At 39.1% G+C, this 22,120-nt stretch overlaps 1 protein-coding gene across 2 annotated transcripts; it reads left to right on the forward strand.

Moving 5' to 3' along the window:
• Positions 1–2,569: 2,569 nt before the first annotated feature.
• NTMT2 (N-terminal Xaa-Pro-Lys N-methyltransferase 2) lies at positions 2,570–21,798 on the forward strand. Of its 2 annotated transcripts, none has more exons than XM_065936771.1 (4): positions 2,570–2,757; positions 13,552–13,727; positions 19,146–19,395; positions 20,289–21,798. In XM_065936771.1, exons 1-4 carry the CDS (start codon positions 2,604–2,606, stop codon positions 20,558–20,560), a joined length of 852 nt encoding a protein of 283 aa, XP_065792843.1. In that variant the 5' UTR covers positions 2,570–2,603; the 3' UTR covers positions 20,561–21,798. The 2 variants fall into 2 exon arrangements, with proteins under 2 accessions (XP_065792843.1, XP_065792844.1); XM_065936772.1 differs by having other exon boundaries at positions 20,337–21,798.
• Positions 21,799–22,120: the final 322 nt, after the last annotated feature.

Raw genomic sequence — 22,120 nt, forward strand, 5'->3', positions numbered from 1 at the left:
TACTCTCACTTGAAGTTTCCCTGTTCTGTTTAATATCATCTACTTTATCTCTGTCCTCATGAGAATTGAGTAAAATGAGGCAGGATGATATTTGTGTTAGATGAGATTCCATATTGCTAGCACAGAAAGCCTGGCTCAAGCTGGCATTAATAACAGGTTTAGATAATGTGCCTACTTCCACATGAAAACTGGAGCTGGGGGAACATCACTGGCTCAGGACAGGATGATGTATACCCACCCATGAACCACACACTGAGGCAAGGGGAAAATGGATAACTGAGATTGCAATTTAGTCAATTTCTGAAGTCAGGGATGGGAAAAATCCCATCGAAATTGAATGGCTGCCCCTTGAGGTGGGGAGAAGGGAAGTGGGAATATAGAAGCACAGGGAAATGAAGAAGAATAAGTCAAACAAAGGGTATCCTTAGTTCCTTTCCCACTAAAAGATTAACACATACATTAAACTGAAAGAAAGATCATGGTTAGATCCCAAATCTTAAAAGAATTCCACTGACAATGTGTGAATTAGCTCTCCACTAGCTGCATTGTGGCCTTTCCTGTAGCTCAGACAGTAAAGAATCTGCCTGCAATATGGGAGGCCTGGGTTCGATCCCTGGGTTGGGAAGATCCCCTAGAGAAGGAAATGGCAACCCACTCCAGTATTCTTTCCTGGAGAATTTTGCCTGAACAGAGGAGCCAGGTGGGCTACAGTCCATGGGGTCACAAAGAGTTGGACATGACTGAGAGACTAAACAAGAGAGTTCCAGAAAAACATCTATTTCTGCTTTATTGACTATGTCAAAGCCTTTGACCGTGTAGATCATCACAAGCTGTGGAAAATTCTGAAAGAGATGGGAATACCAGACCACCTGACTTGCCTCTTGAGAAATCTGTATACAGGTTAGAAAGCAACAGTTAGAACTGGACATGGAACAGCAGACTGGTTCCGAATAGGAAAAGGCTGTATATTGTCACCCTGCTTATTTAACTTATATGCAGAGTACATCATGAGAAACACTGGGCTGGAAGAAGCACAAGCTGGAATCAAGATCGCCGGGAGAGATATCAATAATCTCAGATATGCAGATGACACCACCCTTATGGCAGGAAGTGAAGAGGAACTAAAAAGTCTCTTGATGAAAGTGAAAGAGAGTGAAAAAGTTGGCTTATAGCTCAATATTCAGAAAACTAAGATCATGGCATCTGGTCCCATCACTTTATGGCAAATAGATGGTGAAACAGTGTCAGACTTTACTTTTGGGGGCTCCAAAATCACTGCAGATGGTGATGGCAGCTGTGAAATTAAAAGATACTTACTCCTTTGAAGGAAAGTTATGACCAACCTAGATAGCATATTAAAAAGCAGAGATATTACTTTGCCAACAAAGGTCCGTCTAGTCAAGGCTATGGTTTTTCCAGTGGTCATGCATGGATGTGAGAGTTGGACTGTGAAGAAAGTTGAGCGCCGAAAAATTGATGCTTTTGAACTGTAGTGTTGGAGAAGACTCTTGAGAGTCCCTTGGACTGCAAGGAGATCCAAACAGTTCATCCTAAGGGAGATCAGTCCTGGGTGTTCATTGGAGGGACTGATGCTGAAGCTGAAACTCCAGTACTTTGGCCACCTAATGGGAAGAGTTGACTCAATGGAAAAGACCCTGATGCTGGTAGGGATTGGGGGCAGGAGGAGAAGGGAATGACAGAGTATGAGATGGCTGGATGGCATCACCAACTTGATGGGCATGAGTTTGAGTAAACTCCTGGAGTTTGTGATGGACAGGGCGGCCTGGCGTATTACAATTCATGGGGTTGCAAAGAGTTGGACACGACTGAGTGACTGAACTGACTGACAGATTTCAATGGAGTGCATATGAGGAAAACCATATCCTTAATAGGGAAAGATGAAGAAACAGTCTTCCATGACTAGGTATTATTTACTGCAAGCTAGATGGAAGAGTTTGCTGACAGAGAAAGGTATTTAATATCAGAACAGGCTTTCATATAATTGCATCTCTTGAAGATCCTCAAAAATGGGAAACATGCATCCACCTCTATGAAAAGATTTGGGCAAAACTGTACTGATGAAAGAAGCATGGGTAGCTAAGATGACTTTGAAGGGTATTTGTAACTTGAGGATTTGGCGTTCCAGGAGGAGGGATGGAAATCAGGGAACTGGATCTCCTGCAAAATATTCACAACTCTTTGAAATGGAAATGAGGCTCTTCCTATTTAGGAATCAAATTAAAGCAAGTATTCAGGGTGTTAGCAGGCTGTGCTCCTGCTTGTTTGAAGTGGCAGCTAAAGGAGGGAGGTGTGCTTTTCCCTGGATGAAGCAGGATCTCGCTCAGCCTGTTTTCATCTTTACTTAGCACCTGCTGGCCAGGAGTGGTGTCGCCCGAGCAATCAGACAGTAGACGTGCCAAGAGTCTGACCTCCCCGTGTCTGCTGCCCCTCCCCCAAGCCCCATGACACCTCTCCTGATATAGATGGACAGGGATTGGTTTAAAATGACAGTCTCAAGTTCGTGTAGGAAGAGAAAGTTAATTCAAAGAAACTGTCAGGCAAGCTTCCTCTCTCTGTAGGAATAATTATTATCCCCTTTCACCATGGCCCACCTGGGAGCCCACTTTGCCTTCAGATCCCGCTGGCAGAAGACCGATGATGAACTCTGTCGACATAGCATGTCCTTTATTCTTCACAAAGCCATTTGCAATGACTTCTTTCAGAGCTATCTCTACCTGCTGGAAAATATTCCCCTGGGTAAGTGAGTCAGAGCTCCTAGATAAGGGATAAGAAATGACTAGAGCCACTGTGTGAGGTTGTGGGGCTTTTCCAAAAGGAATTAGAACAAGGACACTTTTCAGATATAAAGGACCCACAACCATTTAAATGGCTTAAATGTTTCAATGGCATTCTTTTATGGAGAGTGCAAAGATCAAGTGCTGCCTGGAAGGTCAAGCCTCTATTTTGGGACTTCCATGCACCTCAGACATGAGTAACTTGCTTCTCTGGGTGTTGGTTGCCTGAATATCAGGCTTGTAGAAATGAATTTCTTGAGTTTGAAAGGACATTTTTTATATTTGCAAAAATTTAGAGGTGAGTAAATTAGGTAACTTAAAGATGAGAGTATTAATGCAATAGCATATCAACTAAGAATTAAAAAGAATGGCTAAACAATAATAGATCAAGGTTGTTGGGGTGAGTGAGTGAGTGTGTGTGTGTGTGTGTGTGTGTGTGTGTGTGTGTGTGTGTGTCTGCATGTGTATGCATGAGCACACACTCCACATAATGCTTTCTGGCCTTTCTGAGTTACAATATTAGTCTGAGAGCTTAAAGGAGCTGATTTTAGTATGATCTTTGAATGCTAAGAAAAAAACTGGGCAGTAGTCTGTCTCCATTTTAGTTATTTCCTCTAGTTTTCAGGGAATTGGACAATAGGGCAACATAAAGCTTATCTGATTTGTCTACACTGCTTTTCTCAGCCTGTGTGAAAGTGGTTAGTTAAGCGCACTCTTAACAGCCCTGAAGAGGAAATAACTTGTGATTAAAGAGTGAAGTATCCCCTTTGATTTATATTCCCCCAATGAAAGCAGGAGCAGTATGTTTCAGCCCCAGTCTGTTTTCTTAAGGTTGCTGAAAGCCCCATTGTACACTTGATGTGGGCAGGCTTTCCAGATGGGCAAGAAGCTACATAATTCTTTGTATTGCATTCAAGACTATGTTACCAGCCTACCAAAGTCACTTTCTAAGTTCATTTCTGAGGGGAATCTTTAATTTTAGATATACAAATGGCTTCATCTCACATATATACATATATTTATATTTATATGTATTCCTTATACAAATTTCTCATTTATGACTTTATTTGATCCTCATAACCACATGATGAGATAGATAGGGTCAGCATTATTACTTTTCTATGCACCTTCTCACTCTTGTCCCCTAACCTATTTTTTCAAAGTGAGGAAAAGAAAATTCAGAGATGATGAGAGCAGTCTAGATAGGTCTCACCTAGATACCAAAGCAAGAAACAGGGTTCTTCCTGGTAGATCGCATTTTGTTGTTCAGTCTCTAAGTTGTTCCCAATTCTTTGTGACCTCATGGACTGCAGCACTTCAGGCTCCTCTGCCCTTCATGGTTTCCTGGAGTTTGCTCAAATTCCTCTCCTTTCTGTTGGTGCTGCTATCCAACCGTCTCATCCTGTGCCACCCTCTTCTCCCTTTATCTTTCCCAGTTTCAGGATCTTTTCCAACGAGTCCATTCTTTGCATCAGATGGCCAAAGTATTGGAGCTTTAGCTTCAGCAACAGTCCTTCCAATGAATATTCAGAGTTGATTTCCTTTAGTACTGACTGGTTTGATCTCCTTGCAGTCCACAGACTCTCATGAGTCTTCTCCAGTGCCATAATTCAAAAACATCAAATTTTCAGTGCTCAGCCTGCTTTATGATCCAAACTCTCTGATCTACCCATAAGTAATTCCTTTAGGACATAGTGGACATCTCATCTGTATCCAAATGGAAAAGTTAGAGCAGTCTATTTGGAAGATGATGATGTTCTGACCACTCCATATATTTTGTCAGACCACTGGAGACACTCTTTGGACGATACCTCAGTAACAGTAGCTTGTTGGCTGTGTTGCATTAGTCTGGCATAAGATATAAATTCAACAACTTATGAGAGACTTGCTAAGGGGTAGATGACTGCAAAATTTTAAAAATAATTATTAGAGATTAAAATCTCATCTCTGAAAGTAACTGAAGATGAATTTAAAAGACCCAATAAGTATTTATTAGAAAAATTAAATGGCCCCTTACTAATAATTAATTGCAGGTTTCCAACATCCTGAGTTCAAATTCTGGCACTGCTACTGATAGAGAAATCACCCCTGCAAGTTGCTAAACTCTGAGCATCATTTTCCTCAAAACTGTGGGGCTGTTAAGTATTAAATGCAATTATATATGTGAAAATTGTCAATGCTCAGTAAGCAGTAGCATTTCATTTCCTTTGTTAGAACCAGCTCTTTTTTAAAGTCACCAAGCAGCCTTCCTTAGAACAGGCATTACCGAAGATAAGCTTAATTCGCTCTATGAGAGTTTTCAGGCTTCAATGGATAGTAATGTTTTCAGTTTGGAAATAAAACTCAGCCAGTGGAAGCACTCCTTCCCCAGCCCCACTGAGGTGTTTTAGAGTTGGCTTCCCCTCCTCTTGATGATTTCAATACTTCATAAAAGTGAAAATAAAGCCCTTCTTTTAAAAGACTGGGGAGCCCTACTGTAGAGTCTGCACAGAGAGTTTGTTGTTTGGAGTAATTATGGGAAGAATGGTGGCTAACCAGACTCTTTGATTCCTTCTTTCCTTCCTTCCTTCCTCCAACTGCCTGCATTAGGCAGTCAGCCTCACACCAGCTCACTGTGAAGTGACATTCAGTCATGGGGACACTTGCTGAAATATCCCTGGCTAACTTCAGTGATTCCTGGAGAAGCAAGAGCATGCATATTCCAAGTCTTCAATGGAACTCTTAGCTATGCCATTGACTATGACAGATCTTCACAAAGAAATGGAAACATGCTTGTTACTCTCAGTGGTTTGCATATGTTAATTATCTCTATTAATCCTCTCAACATCTGTATTAGGTGGTGGTATTTTCTCTCCTGAATCTGAGGAACTGATCCACAGAGGAAGTAAGTAACTGGCCAAAGATCACATGGTGAGGAGTGTGGAGCAGGATTAGAACCCAGGCCAGTTGAACTTTCTAACCACAAAATCATGCTGCCTCCCAGTGTAAATGGCAGCTTGACTAATGAGGGGAGCACTATAAGTTTTACCAAATTTTTCCAGCTGACAGGAATATAAAAAACAGTCCATGAGGAGCACTAGCTTTCTATTGAAGAAATCAGAAAGATGGGTGAGCCAGTGAATGGGTTCATATAATCTAGTTATACCAGCCCAAATTCAGCTAGAGGCCTGGAGTGAATGAATTTGTAGTAGGTGGCTGTTTGTAAACAAATGGGAAGTAGAGTAGGAAAACAGTTTATGTAAATCTCCGGTTTGTATAGCAGTGTGGGCCTGTATACAATCCAACTTGGAGGTGTACACATAAGCCAACTCCTCAGCAATTCTTCTAGCACTATCCACAGCATATTTTTAAGGACACAGAAGTCAGTGAATATTTATTCATTATATATTGTGCAAGAATCTATTACTCCTGGACATTGTTAAAGGCTTAGTCTAACTTGGCATTTAGAATAATACTTCCATGCAGTTTAGCAAAAGGAACAAAGGCTTTGCATTTAAATAAGTTTGGGTTAGGACCTGGCTGTGACACTTCTTTTCTCCATAATACTGAGCATGTTACTAAATTTTTCTGATTTTTTTCATTACTTATCTGTAAAACAGTGATTATAATTCCAGTTTTTTGTGAGGATTAAGAGATAACATGAAGAGACGACATGAAAGTGCCTTGGCATAATGTCAGGCACGTGGGAGGTACCTACTAATGGTTATTAACTCCCCTTCACTTACCCCTTTTTAGAAGAATTAGGCTCTGAGGAAGAAATTGAGAACAATGATCACAACTTTGCTATCACAATTAAAACCTAGAGTTAATAAAAACATTCCCTACAATGCACTTGGAACTTCCAAATGAAACGCATCATACAACTTTTGGCATTTTTCAGATTGATTCCATCCCTGTGGAAGTCATGGCTGCACAACTCACTGGGCATTTTCCAAATGTTTATTGTTGCCTTTGCAATACCAGTTATGTAAGACCATTTTTCATTTTAAAGAAATGAAGAAGTGGATAATTTTCCTTTCTTTAGCACAGCTTCCTATACACAGTATTAAATGGGTAAAATACGGATTTTGGATTTAAATAGAACTAGGTTTAAACCCCAGTTGTGTCACTGACTAGTGGGCAGTTTCTTTAACCTCCTGATGCCCTCTTCTCTTCTGTAGATAGTCACATCTATCTTATATATTCAGTTAGATATAAATGCTAGCATATACAGTACATATATACATGTTTGATCAGTGATGATTACTATTTTTTATTATTTGGGTTTGCCTAATTAGGAAAATCAATATATCCTCCTATAGCTTTTCATTAACTACAAAAAGTGTGACCTATGTGTGATTATGTTGTGTGTGCGTACATGTGCTCAGTCGTATCAGACTCTTTGCGACTCCATGGACTGTAGCCCTCCAGGCTCCTTTGTCCATGGAATTCTCCAGGCAAGAATACTGGAGTGGGTTGGCTATTCCCTATATCCATTCACTACTTTGTTGAACCTGTTATCCAAAGAACGAAAAACTAGACAATATTCATTTATTCAGCGAACACGCAAAGGAAGCCTGCGGTGGGTCAGCAGGATGTAAGTCCTGGGGTTATAAGGAAAATAAGATAGAGCTTTATCTTGAGAGTTTAATGTAGGAGAAAGACCTGCACAGATAATTTTTGTGGAATGTGGGGACAGGGACAGGTATCACTACAGGATGCTGCAGAGGGAGCTGCAGAGGAGGCCTGGTGACTGCTGGATCAGCTGCTGACTCTTCTGATTCAAAATCTCACTGTGAAAACTCTGTCCCTGGTATCTTTGTATTCTGACCTTTTCACATTCAACAGCAGGTTAGGTAGAACACTCAAGTAGGAATTACAGAGGAAGACTTTTGGCCAAGTGGGCAGGGGATATGATGTGCAGTGAGAACTTGTATACCTCCTTGCTAGAGTGGGGAAAGTGTATTTTCCCTCCCTCCTCACCTTTCTTTACCTTACTTGTGTTGAAGGCTGAAAAGAATTTGTGTGCTCAGTTGTGTCCGACTCTTTGTGACCCTATGGACTGTAGCCGGCCAGGCCCCTCTGTCCATGGGATATCCGGGGCAAGAATACTGGAGCAGGTTGCCATTTCCTCCTCCAGGGGATCTTCCTGACCCAGGGATTGAATCTGTGTCTCCTGTTTCTCCTGTATTCACAGGTGAAATCTTTTCCACTGAGCCACCTGGGAAGCCCTGAAATAGCCCTCAGTCAAAAAGGAAAAAGCCCACAAAAACTTTCAGGGTTGAAAGTGCATTATTTTACAGGCAAGGAACCCCCGACTCCTAAAGCATTCAGGGAAGAAATAAAACCTAGAGGGACTCTCAGGGTAATTCTAAGGCTTGTTAATGATGACTTTCTAGCATTCTGGCACACACAGATCTTTGGATTCTACCAGGAACACTGATAAAATAAATTCCACTCCCTCCTACCCTTTCTTGTGGGTGAGAAAACAGATATGACTTTGGTGTTTTTTAGATTCCACATATAAGTGAGATCATACATTATCTATCTTTCTCTGTCTGATTTATATCATTTAGTAGAATGCCCTCAAGGTCCATCTATGTTGTCACAAATGGCAGAATTTTCTTCCTTTTGTGGTTGAGTAATATTCTTTGTGCCTAGACACATATTCTTTCCTTCCTTTTATCTTTCCTCCCTTCCTTAAATTTTTACTGTCACTTCTTTAATAGTTAAATTGAGAAGTGATCACCTACAAATCTCTTTTATAGAAGACCTTATACTTCCTAAAAGCGTCTCCTAGTTGGGCTTTCTTTTCTATTATAAATAAAAGACTAACTTGATCCAGTATTCTATCTCAAATCATTTCAAACTTACTGTTTAAATCTAGCCTACATATCCTCTGAAGACTCTCAGGTCAATTTCCAGTTGACAAACAGATCTAATATCTAGAATAAAGTCTAAAATAGTTATATCCAACTCTACTAAAAAACAAAAAAAAGGAAAATAGAGAAGGTACTCAGCAAGCATAAACACTACACTCTCAACAAATCTTTCTTAGAGAGTTCACACGATCTTTGTTCTTCTTCAGGGCAAATTCACACGTACTTTATTTTTATTTTTGTAACATTGGAAATTCCTTGGAAGTTCAGCTTATAATGTAGGTCAAGAAATAAGCACCATGTTATATCAAAAGCTAATAGAGTGTCTAGCCTCTGGTTTAGACTATACCAAGTGTCACAAAAACATTGCAATCCCACAAGAATAAGCCACTAGATGTATTTCTATAATAAAAAGGCATAGACTGATGTTTGATTACCTTATCAATCAACTGGCACCATTGCAGGAGCTATCAGGAGGGGAGTACCTGGGGCTGGACATTACACCTCATATATCTTTTTAGTGAAATGTTCCTGTCAATTAGGTGACAAGCCCATAACCATAAAAACTTACCTATTGAGTCTGACCCCTGCTGAGCTTGGCATTCACTTGTGGTCTAAACGTTGCTGGCATAATGGACCATTCCCATTTCCAGATTAAAGGTTTTAATAAACTCTACCAACTAGTTGACTTAAGCAGGTGATGATGAGAGTGGTTGTTTTGCTGCTTTGGTTGGATCAACAAGAGAGCACTGGGCTGTGGCTTGCCTGTGGCTTGCCCCAGAAGCATTCATCTCTGGGAAGACTTTGCGAGCTGTGATTTCTTAACCTGATTTTCTGAGACATCCAGACGAATTTGGAACAGTCGTGTTTTTTGGCATGGTGATGCTTAAGTTTTGCTGTGCCTGTTGAATTTACAAGCATTCATCGGGCTACCTGTTGACATAACACTTTACTGAGTGCTAGGGAAGGGGGACTGGTGTTGGTTCCCAATGATTTTGAACATGAGGGCATTCCTTTTAAAGTTATATTTTCTCAATTAGATGCTCACTTATATTTAAAATGTCAAAAAACCTATATATTTATTAATAGTTTTAAAAGGTTTGTATTTTTAAAATGACAATCTATTGTTCAGTTAGTTCAGTTCAGTCACTCAGTCATGTCCAACTCTTTGCGACCCCATGGACCACAGCATGCCAGGCCTCCAACTCCTGGAGTTTACCCAAACTCATGCCCATCAAGCTGGTGATGCCATCCAACCATCTCATCCTCTGTCGCCCCCTTCTCCTCCTGCCCTCAATCTTTCCCAGCATCAGGGTCTTTTCAAATGAGTCAGCTCTTCGTATCAGGTGGCCAAAGTATTGGAGTTTCAACTTCAACATCAGTCCTTCTAATGAACATTCTGGACTGATCTCCCTTAGGATGGACTGGTTGGATCTCCTTGCTGTCCAAGGGACTCTCAAGAGCCTTCTCGAACACCACAGTTCAAAAGCATCAATTTTTCAGTGCTCAACTTTCTTTATAGTCCAACTCTCACATCCATACATGACTACTAGACTATTTATTAATAGTTTTAAAAGATTTGTATTTTTAAAATGACAATCTATTGTATTAATTAATATATACATGAAATATAGTATATAATATTGTTAGTCTCTAGAAAATAACATACATGGGTTCTGATTCCTATATTCCTTTTAGCAAATTCATGATCACTCAAGGGTCCAAATATTGGCCTCAGTGTCTTCAAGCTAGGAAATAATGATGTAACTCCACAGGTGAAATATACTACAATGGATAGAAGTAGAGTTTATTGGAGTTTTAACTTTTAGAATAAAAATTTGGAACTATGTAACCATTGTTCAATTCAGAGCCATGTACTAATCCAATGTCACAATCTTGGTGTTACCTGAAGAAAAATGTTCCTAGTAAAGTTTAAACAGATTCTCTTTTCTTATACTCCATCTATGTATGATTATGTCATAGTTTGGTTTGCTTCATATCCTGATTGTAACATTTTTTTATACAGTTGTGTGTTTTGCTTGGAGCATTCAACTGTCTTTTATTTTTGTTGAGGTTAAAAAAATGTCTTCCTGAGGATATTACTCATGTCTTCCTGCTTCTTCCCTACTATCTATTGCCCAGAATTCAGTTCATTCTATTTCCTGAAGATATTTTTTGAAGCCAATGCTTTCTGTTGTAGTATAAACTGATTTTTTTCTAGATCTAATAATACCTACCTTTTCGGAATTTCTTTTCATTGGATTCCTGGGTTAATTTTGTTGTCTTTCATGATATATCTTCTCAATTTTAACCCTCACTGAGATGGAATATAGCTTTGAGAAACTTGTGAAGAATGAATATGGGAGGTAAATATTCTCTCACCTTTTGAATGGTAACATATTTTAACTTCAAAATAATTTTCCCTTAAAATATTGATGACACTGTTTTTCAGTGTTTCTGATGAGATCTGTGTTATAAGCCTGAGTCTACTCCTTCGAATATACAGCTGCCAGGTAAAATATGAGGTCAGTTAAATTTGAATTTAAGATAATCAACAGACAATTTTTTAGTAAAAGTATGTCCCATGTAATATGTGATATTTTGATCATATTTATACCAATAAATTATCCATTGATTATCTAAAATTCAAAAGTAATTGCATGTCTTGTATTTTTATTTGCTAAATCTGGCAACCCTACTTGAAAGTCAGCAAACTTTTTCCCTATAAATAACTTATAATCTTCTCATTACTCTTGGTGTTTTGAAATTTCCTAAAGATATGTATAAATGTGACTTTATTTAATTATTTTTAATAAAAATTTATATAAAGTTATTTTTATTTGAATAAAAATATTTACATATTTTAATTAATTAATTAATTTTTATTAGAGGATAATTACTTTATAATATTATGGTGGGTTTTGCCAAACAGTGACATGAATCAGCCAGGTTTTTAAAATCCATATTGGTTAGTACTTGTGGGCCTTACAATCTCTCAGCTTTGAGAAATTTTATCTATTTTTTTGGTAATAATTTCCTTCCCTTCATTTTCTGTTTTTGAGAATCTTACTTAGCTTGATGTTGGGTCCTCTGTATTAAATCTTTATAGCTTTAATATTTTTGCTTCTGTTTTCTGAATCTACCTTTCCCTTTATGTCCTGATGTGTTTACTCAACGTTCACTCCAAATGTTTACTCAATATTAACTCCAAAGTTTTTGGTAATCAAAATTTTAATTTCTAAGAATTCTTTATTATGTTTTACACGGTCATTTTCTTGACATCTTATCTTCAATTATGGATGCACCTGTTCTCATATCTCTTCACGGATATAAATTTTTGCTTGATTTTGGTTTAAATTCTCATTAATTTCCCAGATTATTTCTATTTCTTTTAGAGTCAGTTTTGATTGTTTATCTCTATTTTGTTTTTCAGACATTCACCCTCATGTATTTGGAAGTCATTTTTTATCCACAGTTAGGGATGAAGGACAAGGTAAATGATTTTAGGTAGTGGAGAAGATTTCCTCCGTTACATACTTCTCCACTGAATAGAAAAGATGACAAGAAGCTCTACATATGCCAGTTGACCTTATAGACTCTGATGAATGTAAGCAGATGAGGTGCCTGGAACCTTCTATATGCCAGAATTACTGTTCTAGGATCCCAACACTAATGGGTCTAGTTCTCCTTTTTTTTTTCTTTTTTTGGAGAAGAGACATATTTACCGCCCTTAGATTACAGCTGTGCTGCTTGTCACTTTTGGGAGGGAGTGCAGTGGTCACCTCCCAACTGGCCTACAGGCAGATTTTAAATTAACTTTTACTTCCTTTGCAGACGTCCTGAGCTGTACATTCTATAGTTTTGTTCCATTTGCTTTTTGTCTTCCAGAAATTTGTTGAAATCATGAATTCATTGGTGGTCCCTCCTCATTTTCTTCATTGTTACAGATTGAGTTTATTAAAACAATTCATGGGGAGTATTGGGAATGAGAGAAGACAAATGGATGGATTCAGCTTATAATCTTGAACAAGAAGTTCCTCCCTTTCATCTCACTTTCTATCATTTCGTTCTGAATGTTCTCTAATGAAAATATTTTATATCTGCAAGGATGCATTTTAATTTTCAAATCACATTTAAGTGCATACTCATTTACCCTTCAGAAGTGGGTACACATGTTTTTATAAAAACAAATGGTTAAAAATAATATCTCACTTCTTTTCTGAAATAATGACATGGTATATGTGAATGTGCCTAGTATAATACCTAGTACAAAATAGTTGCTCAAAAAATATTGTATTTTTTAGTATTTTATTTTCAGAACTTAGGGCTCAAGCACATTTTCTGTCATGTTGGTACAAAGAGATATATGGGTATGAATTGCTTGAAAAAGAAATGAAAAAAATACTTATCCCTAATCTAACTTGTGGTTAGAAGTAAGGATTAGAGATCAAATTTCCATAAAATATTTTAAATTTTATGATAAAAATTAAGTCAAAGATTTTTATCTTTTATTTTAAGGTAAAAATAAGTCAAAGATAAAACTTACTGTGAAACTTGTGAAATTATTTATTCTACTGTAGCAAACACTGTTGAATACTTCTAAACACAGTGACAAGCTATTTTTAAAATTAAACTCTAGGTTTATTAAATCATGAAAATGCCACATGACTGTGATTTATACATGAGACACCTGAAGATCATAGGGGTTAAGAAGTTTACCCAAGGTTAAATAGCAAGTAAATAACTGAACTAGATAGAGCTCAAACCCAGATCTTCTGACATCAAACAAATACCCTTTCCTCCATACCACTGATTTGCAGGCTTCTAAGAGGAAATTCGCTACATGATAAGAATGAACTTGTTCTGTCACTTAAATATTAATAATGTTTTATTTTCAGTGAAATTGTATGCTTTAACAAGTCAAGTCATCAATGGTGAGATGCAGTTCTATGCCAGAGCTAAACTCTTCTATCAAGAAGTACCAGCTACAGAAGAGGGTATGATGGGAAATTTCATTGAACTGTCCAACCCAGATATCCAGGCTTCTCAGAAATTCCTCAGGAAATTTGTTGGGGTGAGTATCCAACTGTAGTTTGATTAGGAAGAAAGTTCTGGCAAACAATGAGCTCACATGCTTCTGTGTTGTCACTTCAGTCATATGAAAGCTAAATGGGTGAGCCACGAGTTTAGTGTCAAAGCCCGTTTTAAGAGGTTCAAAAAGGATGGGTCACATTAAATGACTGGTTTATCCTAGTTAGCATTTCACCCTCCTAGCACCAGCTTATTTCTTATGCTTCAGGGGAAGGTGAACTAGCAGTGTTAATATTACAAGTAGTAGATTAAGAAGACTTCTCTTTCAGATCCCATAGATAAACAGTTGGCACTCAGATGACTGATGAGAGATCATGCCATTTGGGATCTTGGGGTGATTTATTGAGTCTCTGTAATAAAAATTCAACATTGCAAGGAAACGCAGGCTTATGTTTAGTTTAAAAATGATAAGTATAGTAGAATATCTTTATATTGTTTTATACACAGTTGAGACATTGCCTTGAAATATGTGATCCCTTTATAGACTTGGTGTTGGGTAAAACTCCACTTCCTTACTTTCAGGCCATATGGAGATGGGTCATTTACTTTAGGGGCCAGAATCTTGGGCTCCAGAGTCATTATGGTCCTTCTTACTGTATAAGCCACCTTGGGTTTACTCCTTAAATTCTCTTAAACCTCAATTTTCTTACCTGTGTCTAGAGTATAACCACAGAACCTATCTTGTAGGATAATGTGAATCTCAAATGACATACTATATGTCAAATGTTTACTTTAGGGCACATAATTATTATGCAATATAGCTCATTTATTGCTACTACTGATAACAAGCTTTCATATGATTCAGTCATTGTATTTTACGGAGCTTCATTTAGTTGGGGCTTCCCTGGTGGCTCAGATGGTAAAACATGCCTGCAAGGTGGGAGACCCAGTTTCGATCCCTGGGTCTGGAAGATCCCCTGGAGAAGGAAATGGCAACCCACTCCAATACTCTTGCCTGGAAAATTCCATGGACGGCAGAGCCTGGTAGGCTACAGTCCACAGGGTTGCAAAGAGTTGGACACGACTGAGGGACTTCACTTTCACTTTTTCATTTAGTTTTCAGAACAGACAACCCACACAGTAAAGCTGCTGTTGGTTCTACTGAGAACAAAGTCCTAACTAGCAAACAGGTTTTGTTCCAATTCACTGTGAAGTTATTCATCTGAAATTTGGACTCCATTTTATTCTGATGAAGGAACCATTAAGAATATTACAAATATTTGGGATTAGGTTGTCAACCTATTTAGAAGCATAATATTAATAGTTTCCCTAGTGTTGAGGTGAGGTTCACTTTATATCCAACTTTCTCTGAAGCACCCTTTGCCTGAGTACAGAAAAATAGGATCAGGATGGAGCGCTCTTTGGGGCAAAGTGTCTGGACATCAACTGTGGCCATAAAGGACTATGGAACTAGAGATGATGGTTGGGGTTATTTATAGATAAGGTTAACCTGAAATATTTTAAAATCAGTGTTACTGACTGACTTCACTGAGCACTTTATCTGAGATAGTCACTCTGATAAGCACTTTAGAAGCACTGTCTTATCTGTTCTTCATAATAATTTAGGGAGAGAAGTACGATTATTATTTCTCATTTTCATGGTTGAGGAAACTGAGGCTTATAGAGATTAAGTGCGTTTTCAAGGTTATGCAGGTGGTAAGAAACAGAGCTGGGACCCACGCCTGGCAAGGTCTGTCTGATACCAAATCCCCAGCTCTTATCCACGACATATTTTTCCATTTGTTTCATGAAGTGGAAAAATCCCTGCTCTGTGTGTGTGTGTGTGTGTGTGTGTGTGTGTGTGTGTGTGTGTGTAGACCACAGACCTCAACTCTCCCCCAATCTGGCCAAGAGCAATCCCTCCTGCTCGCCTTGAGGTGAAGCTGACTTTGATCCCAGTGTATTTCAGAAGCTTAGTTAGTAATCCGGCTGTCTTGTCACTCCATGTGGAATGCCAAACTGACCACAGGGATGCTGGTCAGACAGAGTCCATACACAGGCCCGCGGACCTGGGAAAGGAAACAGCCTTCTGCTGGCATATTTATGTTGGAAATGAGCAGTCTGCTCTTTTCAAACAAATATAAGGAGTCCTTCTTAGTAGACAAGGCTCATTGTGAAGCTGTGACCTCAAAGTACAAACATAGTCTTTTTAAAGAAACGATATTTTGGTACTTTGACCTTAATAATATGCTAAATTAGTATCCAGGTCAAGATACAAGGAGTTAGGGAATATGAGTATCTGACATGATTTATCCTTGTGTCAACTGGGAAAAGGCAGATTGTTTAATTTAAAGTTTTGCTTTTCTTTCAACACTTAGTGACCTGGGACAGTGGGAAAACACTTTTAAACTTGTTGCAAATGTGCTTACTTTAGCAAATAAACAAATGATATCAAGATAATATCAATGGCATAGCTGATAACATTCCTTACTTTTAGCTTTTTAAGGGGAAAGTAAAAACTTATACAAAGTAATTGGTATTTGATGGTTTATCTCTTGATATTTCTCAGAGATTGGATGACTGAAAAATTGGGGGCTGACTGTATTTCATGGTTTTTATACAGTCATATTTAACACTTTGTTTTCAAACTCCAATGGAAAGAAGGTAAAATAATGTTCTTTGAAACAAGACATAGGCAGAATCAAAATGAAAATGAAATTTCTAAGAGTATTTTACTATTTTATATGAATCCATAAATATGAAGATAGGGTAATAAAAGTAAAGTTCTGAAATCACACATTTATGTGGTTTTGGTCATATTCACGGAGGCGCATCAAATTGCAATCTAAGCACAGTAATAAGCAGCCATAATGTCCATGAGAGTAGAGATGCTGTCCCAGAGGTCAGTCTTTAAATGTCTCTTCTCAGAGGCACAGAATGAGAATGAGAGAAAGAGGAAAAAACCTGGTCCCAGGATATTTGAGGCTGTGCCAAACACATGGAATGGCATGGAATAAAGATAGCTAGGCAGTAGTGGTGAGGGGCAAAGGTGCACCAGATTTGAGTAAAAGGCATCTTTTGTATTTTTATATAACAGTTTTTGTATTTGTGTATTCATGTATAACTTGTATAACAGTGTATTTGTGTGTTTATATTGTGTATTTTGTATTTATATCATATATAACAGTATTTGCGCATTTGTGCATATGTGCGTGACACCTCAGTCGTGTCTGACTCTTTGTGACACATTGGACTGTAGCCTGCCAGGCTCCTCTGTCCATAGGGATTCTCCAGGCAAGAATACTGGAGTGGGTTGTCATGCCCTCCTCCAGGGGATCTTCCTGACTCAGGGATTGAACCCGCGTCTCTTATGTCTCTTGCACTGGCAGGAGGGTTCCTTCCCACTAGCGCCACCTGGGAAGCCCAATTGTTTTTTGTATATAACTGCTGTTTCAAGGATCAGTTCAATCACTCAGTCGTGTCTGACTCTTTGCGACCCCATGAATCACAGCACACCAGGCCTCCCTGTCAATCACCAGCTCCCGAAGTTTACTCAAACTCATGCCCATCGAGTTGGTGATGCCATCCAACCATCTCATCCTCTGTCGTCCCCTTCTCCTCCTGCCCCCAATCCCTCCCAGCATCAGGGTCTTTTCCAATGAGTCAACTCTTCGCATGAGGTGGCCAAAGTATTGGAGTTTCAGCTTCAGCACCAGTCCTTCCAATGAACACCCAGGACTGATCTCCTTCAGGATAGACTGGTTGGATCTCCTTGCAGTCCAAGGGACTCTCAAGAGTCTTCTCCAACACCACAGTTCAAAAGCATCAATTTTTCAGCGCTCAGTTTTCCTCACAGTTCACCTCTCACACCCATACATGACCACTGGAAAAACCATAGCCTTGACTAGGTGGACCTTTGTTGGTAAAGTAATGTCTCTGCTTTTTAATATGCTGTCTAGGTTGGTCATAGCTACAGTCAAATATCATACATACATAAACACACACGCACATATATATACGTATATACACATGCTTATTTCATAAATATATACTGGCTGTGTGTGTGAGTATTTTACTTTATAGAAGCAAGTTTGAGAAGGTTTTCATTGACTGATATCCTCCTATCTCTACTAACTATTCATCTTTCACTGTCAGTTAATTTAATTCAGAATTTTACTTTTAAAAAGTTTAAGGGCTTTTTGTCCAATAAGTCATGTGGTTTCTGGTACAAAAGTAGAAACAATTTTTAGCATGAAAAGAGACAGGGGGACTTTGCTGCAACTATCTTTTATCCTCATGAATGTGCTATATGCCATCAAGGCTGAGTTTGAAGTGAAATTCTGGCCTGAGAATGGAACAGATTGCATTTCCTCAACTCAGGTCCTAAAAATTATCTTCCACACAAGAATAGTAAATAAATCAGAGTCCCCAAAATCAGTTTTGAAAAAAATAAAATTTTAATCATCCACCCCAGTATGAATTGAAATGCGTTCACTGCATGAATTTGAAAAGCAATTTTAAAACTCTGAAAGATTCTGCTTTGTTCTCTCTTTTTCTACAAGGCAGTAAGTTACAGTGCAGGTCCACTTGCTATGGGTTTGACCTAAATTGGCAATTAACAAAGTTCTACTTTCATAGGACTTTAAATGGCCCACTTCATATAACACATTACCTAGTTCTCAAACCTAAGACACTTTCTAAAATCTTATTATTTAATTCTTTGAAAGACCTATATTTGGATAAAATAAAGAAGGCAAAAACTAGACATGTTTGGATATGTTTTGAAAAAAGTCATTGAATGCTTTATAACTTGACTCTGGCAGTGGGTGCGTGCACTCTAAAGTTGCTTCAGTGCTACCGTATGGATTATAACCTGCTAGGCCCCTCTGTCCAAGGGATTCTCCAGGCAAGAATACTGGAGTGGGTTGCCATGCCCTCCTTCAGGGGATCTTCCCGACTCAGAGATTGAATCCATGTCTCTCATGTCTCCTGCATTGGCAGGAGGGCTGTTTATCACTAGTACCACCTGGGAAGTCCACAGTAGTGGGTACATACCTGTATACATTTATTCAGACTCCTTGAATGGTACATTTAAAACAGTACATTAAATTTTATGTGTGTGTGTGTGTGTGTGTGTGTGTGTGTGTTAGTTGCTATGTCATGTCCGACTCTTTGCAACCCCATGAACTGTCGCCTGCCAGGCTCCCCCGTCTATGGAATTCTCCAGGTAAGATTAATGAGTGGGTTGCCATTCTCTTCTCCAGGGGATCTTCCTGACGTAGGGATCAAACTGAAGTCTCTTGCACTGTAGGCAGATTCTTTACTGTCTGAGCCACCAAAAAACCCCACATTTAATTATATGAACTTGACCTAAATGAAGTTTACTTAAAGAGGTAGCTGAGTGTCAAGACTCAGGGTGAGTGTCTGTCATTGGACTGTTCCACAAGGTACCTTTCTGCAGGGGCCTGGGAGAGCTGGGACGGACTGTGCCTTGGACTGCGGCTCCGGGATAGGAAGGGTCAGCAAGCATGTCCTGTTGCCGGTTTTCAACACCGTGGAACTGGTGGACATGATGGAATCGTTCCTCCTTGAAGCACAGAACTACCTGCAGGTCAAAGGGGACAAGGTAGAAAGCTACCACTGCTATAGCCTGCAGGAATTCACACCCCCACTGGGAAGATACGATGTCATCTGGATTCAGTGGGTCATTGGTTAGTTCTGCATGGCGTTGCACCTTCCCTTCTCCCCGCTAACTGGAGGACTTGAGGAGGCAGAACAAGGACACAAAGGGATATCTGGCTCTAGCTGCACTGAGAACAGTTAGCTAGTCTAACATGTGATGGGAACTCCCCCAATGCTCTGGTCCTCTGGATTCTGCCCCTAACATCCACTGAACAAGGCTGGCGATTCCCATTCTTAGGATGGAGTGTCTTTGTGCCAACCTAAATTCTAGAAGAAAACTGGATATTTGAAAAACTTTAAAAAGTGTATCACCATTATTGACAAACCTTGGCTTTCTTAGATTTAAATTCTCAGGAAATGAGATAGCGGTGAATTAGATTTTGGTCTGAGTGTGTGTGTGTGTGTGTGTGTGTGTGTGTGTGTGTGTGAGAGAGAGAGTGTGTGTGTGTGTGTGTGTATGTGTGTGTGTCTGTGTGTGAGTGTGAGTGTGTGTGTGTGTCTGTGTGTGTGTGAGTGTGTGTGTGTCTGTGTGTGTGTGTGTATCTGTGTGTGTGTGTGAGTGTGTGTGTGTGTGTGTAGGACACAGAGGAATGATAGCAGAGTTGAGCTTTTCAGCAGACACGGAGTGAATCCAAGAGATGAGGAGTGGTTTCTTTTGTGCCTGGGAGGTAGATAGACTAGGTTGGTATAATAGCTGTTTTACAGAGCGTGCACTGATCCCCCTCAAAGATGATACCTGTCCTCTTACCTAAATTCTCAAAGCCTCCCGCAACAAAACAATTCAGGCTATGAAATAATTCCTGAATGAGTGAACAAACAAGCTCCCGATTTGTAACCTTGTGGCCATTCAGTCTTTCCTACTCACCTCCTTCCCCACCCAGCCTTTCATCCTGTTCCCCCATTTACTTGGCCTCACCTGTAGGGTACCTGACCGATAAAGACCTTCTTGCGTTTCTTTCCCGGTGCCGAGATGGCCTGAAGGAAAACGGCATCATCATACTGAAGGACAATGTGGCCCGGGAGGGCTGCATCTTCGATCTCTCTGACAGCAGCGTGACTCGGGACATGGACATCCTCCAGACCCTCATTAGGAAGAGTGGGCTGGTGGTGCTGGGCCAGCAGAAGCAGGACGGCTTTCCAGAGCAGTGCGTCCCAGTGTGGATGTTTGCGCTGCACCGCGATGGAAGCTCCTGACCAGCTGCCGGAGTGAACGACTGCACCGTGGTGCTTTGGGAAGAGTGGCTCTCCTCTCCTCTGATTCACAAGTTACATCCCTTGTGATCCATGGAGGAATGAACGGAAGGGAGGCAATGTATGTTTCAAAACAGTTGATGTCACGTTTCCACTAATTATGTAAGTACATGCACACACGCTGTGACTTTTCCAAAAGATAAATGGAATGTGACATCTGGAAAAACATCTAAACTGTACCAGTGTACCCATAAAAACAGGAAAGGGAGCAACATCCACAAAATATAAACTGCGTTGGTCTCTGAAGATTTGCATTAAAGAGTAGTTTAGGGTGGGTGGGATAAAGTCTAGACCACTTTTCTCTGCCCTTGTGCTAGATACTTTATACTTCCTTCCTCTTTGGGAATATTACTTCTCTTAGAAAAAAATCTCCCCCTAATTAAGAAAGCACCAGTCAAAATAACCTTGTAAAACAATTCCACTACTTAATTTTGTCTTTAGCAGAAAAAAAGAATATGGTTTCGCTTTCTATTTTCGGTCAGTTTCCCTGTCCATGATGTAATACGGATGTAATTTCATAACAGAAGTCTGCATTTCAGTGATGGGAAAGTGTCTCCTTTCAGGAGAAAATGTTTTACCCTTGAAATGTCAGCTGTGAACATGTAAGTGAATGTCATTGATAATCTAATTTTAGTCACTGGCTTCTAGCACAACTTGCTTCATTGCAGTTGCTCCTGTTTCCTTGATTGATAAGACTGTATACTGGAAAGAGATAGGAAATGGTAAACCTGAAAACTGAACTAACTGCATTAGTTTAATTAGTTTCATTAAAAATATCTAAAATCTTTCAAAAACAAAAATGTAATTTAATTTCTGTTAGCAAAATGTTTAAATATAACTCCTATTTTATTTAAAATGCTCTAAAGTCTTCATGTGAAGGATTTATTTGTCTTTTGATGTATTATATACTGAGTCTTCTATGAAATACAATCAGTTTAAGTAAATAAAGTCTGTTAAATGCATATGCTATCACCCTAAAATCATGTTTATAAGTCATAGCTCTAAATTAGGAGGAAAATAATTATTATAAAACACTATGTTGATATAGCATGACTTAGTAGTTTGATTTTATGTCCTGGAAAATTAGTCACTCTGACACTGGCACCTTCCAGCTGCAGTATGTTATTAATAACATTTTAGGGTAATGTAACAAAATGTGAGTTAAAACCATTACTGGAGAAACCAGAGACCAAAATTAAATAAAATGGTGAATCATTACCAAACAGAATTATTATGACAAAACAAGAATTCTCATGTTTTCATCCTCTATGTATTGGAAAAAATTAACTAAATCTTCCTTTTCAGCCCATCCTAGGAATTTTCTGCTTCTTTTACACTTAGCACCCTTATTCTCTTACTTCTTGACTTTCTGCTTTGCAAGTACGCACAAGCTGGTTGACACAGTTGTCCATTCCTCAGCATCTTGGGTCCTGAGCTCAAGGAAGAAATAACATAATTGTCCCATTAATATGGATACATAATCTTTAATTCGGTTAAATCTTT

The sequence above is a fragment of the Muntiacus reevesi genome, chromosome 5, assembly GCF_963930625.1.
Source record: "Muntiacus reevesi chromosome 5, mMunRee1.1, whole genome shotgun sequence".
NCBI classification, from domain to species: domain Eukaryota; kingdom Metazoa; phylum Chordata; class Mammalia; order Artiodactyla; family Cervidae; genus Muntiacus; species Muntiacus reevesi.

Bases quoted from the DNA above. Each gene is read 5' to 3' on its own strand.
- NTMT2 (XM_065936771.1), top strand. From the start codon at position 2,604: ATGGCCCACCTGGGAGCCCACTTTGCCTTCAGATCCCGCTGGCAGAAG. The intron at 2,758-13,551 runs GTAAGTGAGTCA...TTTTATTTTCAG, and splicing joins GCTGGAAAATATTCCCCTGG to TGAAATTGTATGCTTTAACA. The intron at 19,396-20,288 runs GTTAGTTCTGCA...CCTCACCTGTAG, and splicing joins CTGGATTCAGTGGGTCATTG to GGTACCTGACCGATAAAGAC.